Source organism: Oikopleura dioica, chromosome PAR (genome assembly GCF_907165135.1).
Source record: "Oikopleura dioica chromosome PAR, OKI2018_I68_1.0, whole genome shotgun sequence".
NCBI lineage: Eukaryota > Metazoa > Chordata > Appendicularia > Copelata > Oikopleuridae > Oikopleura > Oikopleura dioica.
This window is the reverse complement of record NC_137293.1, coordinates 14,726,387-14,734,398: the sequence shown is the minus strand read 5'-3', so window position 1 is coordinate 14,734,398 and position 8,012 is coordinate 14,726,387. Positions and strand designations below refer to the sequence as shown.

Genomic DNA, 8,012 nt, shown 5'->3' with positions numbered 1-8,012 from the left:
CTGAGTGAAGGAAATCTTCAAGCTTTCGTTGCTGACGAGTGGTACGGCGCTGCTACTCCTTACTCTGTCCGAAATTTCTACTACCAAGACCTTACCTGCCCTAGTCCATGCGATGGTAAAGCCAATTGCGAGACTTTTGTCAATGAATGCGAAGTCTTCCCTGCACGAAATCAGCAGTTAGCAACAGTTGAAGCCGCTTTGAATTTCAAAGCTTCCGCTGAAGTTTACTGTGATCATGCCATGCCTCTCGATGGTCGATGGAAAAATGTTCTCCGCATCGGTGGTGGTGGCGATCTCGGCCAAATCGGAGATCGAGTATTCGCTATCTGGCGAAGACCGAATCAAAACAGGCTTTACATCTCCGTCAACGATCCTACAACGAGTCACAAGGAGCGAGTAACTACTGCCGAGTGCATTCAGGGTGAATGGAACACCTATTCTGTTGAAGTTCGCCAAGTCGAAGCAAACCCATCAATTCTCAAATACGTTCTCACCTTTGATGATGAAGAGATCTTTGAAGGATCTTACGATAAATCAGGCACCTTGTCCGAGGGCGCTCTTCAAGTTTCGGCTTCAGATGATTTCTACGAGTCAGCTTCAACCTATGCCGTTCGAAATTTCTACTACCAAACTTTTGATGAAGTTGCGGAAGTCGCTTGCACAGATGGCACTGATCCTTGCGATGGACTCGAGAATTGTAACACTTTCGTTGATAGCTGTGCAGTCCGCCCATCAAGAAATAACCAGGTTTCCACTGTCACCCCTGCTATCAGCTACAAATTATCTGCAGATGTTCTTTGCAATAAGGACCTTTCTACCGATGGTCAGTGGAGAAACATTCTTCGTGTTGGTAATGGCAGTGGCGATCTCGGCCAATCTGGCAATCGAGTATTCGCACTTTGGCGACGACCAAACCAAAACAGGATTTACATCTCTGTGGACAACCCAACAACGAGCCATCATGAACATGTTACTACGTTCGCCTGCACCGACGGAGAGTGGAACACGTATTCTGTCGAAGTCAATCAGCGCGAATCAGATCCATCCGTAACCGAGTATTCTGTAACAGTCGACGGCGAGGAAGTCATTGCTGGATCCTACAGCACTAGCGATGTTTTCACTGACAGCGATCTTAAAGTTTTCATTTCTGACGATTACTATGAACCAGCTTCTGTATACTCTGTCCGAAACTTCTTCTACCAGACCTTTGAATAGGCTGGACGTAATTTTACTGTACTGTGCGTTTCAAATTGTCTCCCTTTATGATACTTTGATAATGAATAAATCAATAAATTTGTGATCTTTTGATAGACTGAATCTTTCTGGCAATTGGGAACGGAGAAAGCAGCCAATAGGAGCTCTCGTAGAATCAAAACGAGAAAAAAGGGTAAAAATGCTTTCTAGGGCGATTTTTCAGAGAGATATTGTAACTCTTTCTTACCGAAGAATTTCAACGTGTTCAGTTCAATTTTCTTCGAAGCTTGCGAAGGTAAACGATTTTTAAACCTAATAATCAGAAATAATCATTTCGATATTGTCAATATATCATATTGACCATTATCATATTTTCAATTAGAAAATTTGAAAATAATAAAATTTACGATATTCTTAGACTGATTTTGCGGAATGCCACCACTCTTCAATTTGGGCCTCAACTTTCCTTCCATTCGAAAAGACCGCCGTTCCTATCGACCGAACGCTTGAACGCGCCGTCGAATCCAACCCAAAAATGACCCCTGAGAAGGTGGCGGATCAACTCGAAGCTGAGCCGATTATTCGCCCAAAACTTCAATTTCTTCAGCCGCTGATGTTCGCTGTCCTGTTTTATCTATTTGCTGTCAGAATTCAACAACTCAAACATCTAAGCAGACTCGAACAAGAAAATCAAGAATTTAATGCACTGACAGGTTTTGAAACGAATTAATTCCGTATCTTTACCTAATTTAAAGATGACGAGAAACGATCTTTATTCGAAACAGATGAAAATTACACTTTCTACCGAAGCATTTTGGATCTTTATTTTGGAACTTGCTTTACTGCTCTTGTTTTCTTTCGTCTTGCTGCTCTCAGGCGCTTCACAATTGCTAAGCAAGCCTGGTTCTGGTAGACCTAAAATTTATAAAGCAGTTTTCAAGTTATTCTCTTAGTGGAAAAACGGGAGTGACCACAGTTCGAGTTCAATCAGTATCCATCGCTGGCAACGCACCAACTTACATCAACGTCCCTCCCAGTTCGACCGATTTCGTCATCACTGCCGACCTCAATGAGATCCAAAATATTCCTGCTCTGAGGCAAGAGCCAGAAAATACAGTTGATAAGATTTTGCAAAAACTTATTCCAAACAACAAGGTGCCGTTTTAAAGCTCGTGAGTCATGACGATTCTAAACTACTTTCAGATAAGCAGCTCTGCAATCGGAGACAATGGAGGACTAGCGCTAGTTTTTCCATCTTGCTATCTTGATATGGGCGCTGCTTTTGGCACGTTGGAGAATTTGACAGTTATCATCAACGGCGAAGTGGCGCAGACGATGCATGAAAAGGCTAAGGAAACGAAACGTTTTTCTGAAACTGCGTTTGGTGCTAAATTTATTCGGGAGACAGCAAAACTGTGACTAAAATGGTAATAAATCGTTTATTTTGTCAATTAAAACAGTCAAATTCGTCATATTTACAGAAATAGAAGTCGATTTTTATCAAATCGTTGTTTTTTCCAGGACATTTTCACAAGTTGTCCTCTTCGTTGGTCTCCAATGGAATTCCTATATACAGGGCGATATATTTATAAAAAAAAAGCTCAAAATTGTGGTTATGTTAAATTTAAATAAGGGATAATATCAAGTCCATTGACGGCAGGCCATTTGCAATCTTCTGGGAATATTATCCTTTTTTAAATTTAAAAACTCATTTGTTGAAGTTAACCGGCATAAAATACTTTAAAAAGTTAAGACTCGCAGGTCGGAACAGGACTCGACCACTTGCATTTGTTCCCTCTTTTGTTGCAAGAGCAATAGATGGAACTAGCGCCATCGAGTTTAAGTCCCTTTTGCACCTAAAACGGCAACTAGCGCCCGCGTTTTGTCCTGTGCAGTTGGCACTTTCGAGCCCGGCGGATCGTTCAATCGCATCGCAAGACGTCACTTTTTGGGGTCGGCCAGGCATACTCAAGCTCCGTGCTTGTAGTAATCCAGTACCTGCTTTGTTCTTTCTGTTAGGTCTCCCCGAGCGAGCCGTGATGAGAGACTCACTCTGTCGCATCCTTAAAACATTTTAGAAGTGTGTGGTAATGGCAGTAGAAAAACCTGTAAAGGGTGATTTCTTGTTCTTTTCCTCCAAGTGCCTGTCTAGCAAACTCAATTTGACGGCGAGGATCGCCTATATTCGCCCATGTATCGTAAACGCCGAACGCGCGTAAAACTCCCTCGTCAGGCTCGCAGTTGACTTTGTCATCATTTCGCCAGAAGCAGTTGTCTTTTCGGCAGAAGCACTCTTTCTCCGAACGCCCAGTTGTTAATCTTTGCGGGTTCTTTAATTCTTTCTTATCGAATAAAATCTGTCAGAGAACAACTCATCGAACCCTTCCTGTAACCGGGAAAACATGTGAGATCACATACTTCTTCTTTCAAGAAAATACTTACCCCATCAACAGTGATCGCCATGTCGCAAGTAAAAAAACCTGGATAGCTGTCGATAGCGGAGCCTCTTGGATCGGAACAAGTGCCAATGTCGTAGCCAGCTTGGTGCTCTTCGAAATCCGCTGAAAGATCCAGGCACACAAAATCAAGTGGGTTCTTGCGCCATTGGTACACTCCGCGTGATACTTCTCCGCATTTTAGTCGCTAATAAGTTATTAGTAATAACGCTCAGATTCATTTACTTTTGCAAAAAAACTTACATTTTTATCGCCGTATCCAGCCTCTAAAAATCCCTCAGAACAGGTCAATTTGCAAATTGTGTCCTCTCTGGTTCCTTGAGTGCAGAGGAAGTTTCCATTTTCAGGTTGAACCAGATCTGGACAGAAATTGAACTCAGTAACCGTGTTGTCAAACGCGTTGTATGTTTCCCTTTGAATCGGGACGCATTGTGGGAAGATCGCTGAAGCATCTCTGAAGATATTCGTGCTCCAACCGGTGGAAGACTGAGTGAACGATCTTGGAGCGATTCCGACTGGCTGACGTCCGAGGACGAATGCCGATCGCTGACGAAGGGCGAGCTCTAGCACTGCTCCTCGCTGACTCCAAAGGCAATCCTCGCCCTGGCAGTCGCAGTCGTATTGAATGGCACGCAAATTGGTTTCCGTCAAAGCGTAACCGTCATTGCAGGTGCTATAGCAAACATCGCCGTCTTGGGAGTCAGCGCGAGTCCGTTCACAGACCCACTTTCCATTTTCAATGTCTGGCAAAGTCGGGCAAATCGGAACAGTAAGGCCCGACTTTATTGTGCACGCATCAAAAGCTTCGCCATCCCAAGTACACTGCTTTGGAAATTCGATTGGGCCAAATGTTGTGAAGCAATTGCATTTCCGCGAGACCTCACCGACTGAGTTCTCGTAGTTTTCAAGGCAACTCAAGGTGCAAACAGAGTTGTGCTCTAGTTTGTCTTCTGTGTCGTCGCATTTGTACTCGGCATTTTCAACATGTGAGAAAGCAGGGCAGATTGTTGTCGGCGATCTTTGAATGTAAGTACTCGACGCTGCATACTCGCCTTTGTCGGGTTCAATCAAATCACGTAGCTCAATTTTTGCGTAGTGAATAGTGAACCTTTTCCTGAGATAGCAGATGCCTTCCCAAGTACAGTAGCGACAAGCGGGAACTTTTTCATTCTCCTCTTTTGATCTCTTTATTCCTCCTCTTGTTCTTGAAGTAGTCTCCGACTTTTCGAGAAAAGGGGTTTTTGAAAAAATGTGATCTGTGATAATTGCTCGTTCTGGATCTGATAAGGTATTTAAGAGTATTACGCCACCTAGAAGTTGATAGCTAGTTCTAAATCAGCGCAATAATATAATCTGCGTGGCAGGATCGCCGTCGCTGACGAAGAAAAATATAGTAGCGCGAGGAACGCTCGGACAAATAAGCGAAGACGACGCGCAGGGGAAAGTGAACGAAAATCATTTCTAATTCGTAGACTTCTTGAATCAGAGATTTCACGACTTTGATCAACGCAGACTTCGAAATTTATCGTGTCATCGAACACGTTTTTGTGGAAACTTGTCAAAACAGAAGAATTATTTAAAGCCCAGAACTTCAAGTTTTGAAAAGAAGGTCATTTATTTTGACTCTAACGATAAGAAGTGTATCTTCTTGAAGAAGAAAAGGAAGAAGACGGTGTATAACTGCTGGTTGTAGATGACGAATATGGCCTCGAAGAGTAGGATCCAGTTGAAGAGGATGAAAAAGGCGTCTGGCTTTTGTATGATGAATAGCTCGAATACGAAGAAGGAGTGTAGGATGAACTGTATCGTGAGGAACTGGAGCTGGGACTATCAAACGTGTTGTTGCTCCGCCCAATCGAGCTTGTGTAACCTCGAGAATAAGCACCAGAAGTCGAAGAACTCGCAGTGCTTCTATACTTGGTTGTATATGTAGAAAATCTGTCTTGGTCGGTGAATGAAGATCTAGGTCGATAACTGACACTTTCATCCCTTCAAAATAGTTAGAACGCATAAAATCGGCGTTGCAAAAACCTGCTTTTCACTAACGATTCTCGCACATCTTTTGCTCTTTTCTCAGATTCTGCACACTTTTCATCAATTTCTTTCAGCCTTTCGCTTAATTTTTTCTCTGCCTTGTTCTGAACATACTGGCCGATCTTGTTGACAGACCCATCTTTTCGAATAGCTTTAGTTGATCCTTCTTTTCTAAGTGAAGAAAGTCCATTTCTTCGATCAGTCCCTTTTCAGTGCTTAATTTTTTGGCGTCAGAAGCCGTTAGAAATGGCCAGCTTACTTGAAAAGAAGAAGGGAATTGTCAATACACGTCAGGTTCGGGGTTCGAACATCCTCCAAAAATGCGATGCTTTCGATATTCAGCTTGTCCTCGTTTCGGTAATGTAGAAGTTCTTTGAAAGAGAGCGAAACCAGGCGAACTGGCTCATCTTTTGCAGAGAAGCCGAGAATGACGCTATCCTGCGCTTAAAGATTTTCCATGATGCTAAAGAGAAGGCCTTACGTTAGTCACATGTCCTCTAACGTCGGAAATTTCAAGTTTTTCGCCCTGGCTGTCTATCGGGCGTATGCGGTTACAAAAGTAGACTTTTTCGAATTCGACTTCGCAGAAGAACTTGACGACGCGGTGAACTTCGATAATTTTGTGCACTACGATGAGAAACTGCTCTTCATTGAACATAAACCATTTTGACCAAACTGGAACTTTTGGGTCATTATCTTCGATCTGGATTTCTGATATTTCAGCGCCTGTTTTTGTGGAATAAACCCACAGCTCTCTATTCCGGTCACGCAAGTTGTTACCGACGGTGTTCCATTCGACAACTGCGTATTCTCCAAGCACGTTTATATTCGGCTTCCAAGTGAACATGCCAAAGTTCATCGGCTCGAATCCAAACTCAGCGTCAAAGAGGGGCCGTTCCAGAGCGTCAGAGAGATTGTAACTGACGATTTGGTCATTCGAGTTCGCGCTAAGATGAAATTTTATGATCGCTTTGAGATAATTTTTACCTGATGAAAAGTTGATTGGGATTAGACGGGTTGAGATGAAGTTCGCCTGAAGGAAGAATTTGCTTTGAAAGAGTTTCCATGTGATATGCTCAATAAGAAAAAAATATCAAAAAGTCTTTTCCTGAAGCTCGCCGTCATAGTTAAAGATCTTGGTGCTCCAGGTGTTCCCTGACCAAATAGAACTACACGAGAATTAACATCAGTCTCATATAATTTCTATCGTTACTAAACGTTTGTTTCAAATAATCCCCTTTTCAAATGATGAAAGACTCAGTAGCGACCAAGCCGAGCCAAACCGTGAAAGTCGCCCTCTCATAAGCACAAAACTGCTCTCTTCAGACGCAAGTTTTTAAACTTGAACACGTTTGTCGAAAAGAAGATCTTGCATAATTTCCTAAGGGTCCACGTTCCGGTGTCAATTACAGAGATCCAACCATAAGGCTCCAGAACGACAAGTTTATCTTCGAAAATTGTGTAGTGCTGATAATGATATTTTACAGGCATTTCTTCATCGAGGCTTTCAAAACATATAAATTTTTATAAAAGCCGAAACAGGTTTTTTCGCAAGACTAAGAAAGCCAAACCTAATTGCTCATCAATGCTGGTAATATCCTTGATTCTGTGAATTTTCCGCTGAAAATTGCCTTTCTTTGTTTTTATTCCAGCTTTTCGCTTTTCTCAGATGTTATTACGCCCTAACGCGAGCTGTCTCTTCCGAGAATTAATGAAAATGAAATTTTAAAGCAGTTCTTTTCAAATAAAAACATGAGGAAAAAAGGTAAAATCTGTTCCTGTTGTCGGTAGAGGAAACGTGAAATAGAGTCTGTGACGGTCATAAACTTGTTTGAGCAAAATCGTAATTCTTTTTAAATATTTTTTAATCGGCGAATTTCATAAAATTGGAACCTTTGTCGATTTGATCCTCGAAATCATCGTTGACGATTGACTCATCTTCTTCTTGCGAAAGGGAAAACGGGAGAAGTTCGAAGTTTTCGACGAGACTTCGATGATGACGAGATGTGTGTGCTAAGCTCAAGATATCCTTTGGTTTTAACGTCCAAAATATTTCTTCTATGATGTGATCGAGATTTCTCTCAGCAATTTTTGAAATAATATCATTCATGCTATTTTTTTCTCAAGAATAGATTTTCCCCAAAATAGGCAGCACACCTACACGGGTTCACACGCGTCAGCTGTGATCCAGACTTGATCATCCAGAAGACTCTCCAACATTGCAGAATAAACGAGCTTTGGCATAAGCAAAATTAAGATGCAATTGAAAAGCTCAGTGAAAAAATCGCGTGCAGGATCCTATTAAATCACTGTAATTGAACTTCACTT

General features: G+C 42.1%; 3 protein-coding genes across 3 annotated transcripts; 1 reads left to right on the top strand and 2 right to left on the bottom strand.

Annotated features, from left to right (window-relative positions):
- The first annotated feature begins 1,359 nt into the window (after positions 1-1,359).
- LOC145702960 (uncharacterized) lies at positions 1,360-2,659 on the top strand. The gene is made up of 5 exons (XM_081780261.1): positions 1,360-1,489; positions 1,613-1,907; positions 1,950-2,103; positions 2,148-2,349; positions 2,398-2,659. The coding sequence occupies exons 1-5, from the start codon at positions 1,394-1,396 to the stop codon at positions 2,611-2,613; spliced, it is 963 nt and encodes a 320-aa protein (XP_081636387.1). The 5' UTR covers positions 1,360-1,393; the 3' UTR covers positions 2,614-2,659.
- A 128-nt stretch (positions 2,660-2,787) lies between these two features.
- Positions 2,788-5,109, bottom strand: LOC145702047 (uncharacterized). Its single transcript, XM_081779259.1, has 4 exons — positions 5,058-5,109; positions 3,894-4,930; positions 3,301-3,837; positions 2,788-3,257 (listed from the first exon to the last, which is right to left on the bottom strand). The coding sequence occupies exons 1-3, from the start codon at positions 5,107-5,109 to the stop codon at positions 3,538-3,540; spliced, it is 1,389 nt and encodes a 462-aa protein (XP_081635385.1). The 3' UTR covers positions 2,788-3,257; positions 3,301-3,537.
- An 830-nt stretch (positions 5,110-5,939) lies between these two features.
- LOC145702046 (uncharacterized) lies at positions 5,940-6,843 on the bottom strand. Its single transcript, XM_081779258.1, has 3 exons — positions 6,672-6,843; positions 6,166-6,631; positions 5,940-6,122 (listed from the first exon to the last, which is right to left on the bottom strand). Exons 1-3 carry the CDS (start codon positions 6,749-6,751, stop codon positions 5,940-5,942), a joined length of 729 nt encoding a protein of 242 aa, XP_081635384.1. The 5' UTR covers positions 6,752-6,843.
- Between the last annotated feature and the right edge of the window lie 1,169 nt (positions 6,844-8,012).

Bases quoted from the DNA above. Each gene is read 5' to 3' on its own strand.
- LOC145702960 (XM_081780261.1), top strand. From the start codon at position 1,394: ATGCTTTCTAGGGCGATTTTTCAGAGAGATATTGTAACTCTTTCTTAC. The intron at 1,908-1,949 runs GTTTTGAAACGA...CCTAATTTAAAG, and splicing joins AGAATTTAATGCACTGACAG to ATGACGAGAAACGATCTTTA. The intron at 2,104-2,147 runs GTAGACCTAAAA...TTATTCTCTTAG, and splicing joins GCTAAGCAAGCCTGGTTCTG to TGGAAAAACGGGAGTGACCA.
- LOC145702047 (XM_081779259.1), bottom strand. From the start codon at position 5,109: ATGATTTTCGTTCACTTTCCCCTGCGCGTCGTCTTCGCTTATTTGTCC. The intron at 4,931-5,057 runs GTTCCTCGCGCT...ATACCTTATCAG, and splicing joins CTTCGCTTATTTGTCCGAGC to ATCCAGAACGAGCAATTATC. The intron at 3,838-3,893 runs GTAAGTTTTTTT...ATAACTTATTAG, and splicing joins CTGGATACGGCGATAAAAAT to CGACTAAAATGCGGAGAAGT.
- LOC145702046 (XM_081779258.1), bottom strand. From the start codon at position 6,751: ATGGAAACTCTTTCAAAGCAAATTCTTCCTTCAGGCGAACTTCATCTC. The intron at 6,632-6,671 runs GTAAAAATTATC...ATTTCATCTTAG, and splicing joins CCCAATCAACTTTTCATCAG to CGCGAACTCGAATGACCAAA. The intron at 6,123-6,165 runs GTAAGGCCTTCT...CTTTAAGCGCAG, and splicing joins TTAGAGGACATGTGACTAAC to GATAGCGTCATTCTCGGCTT.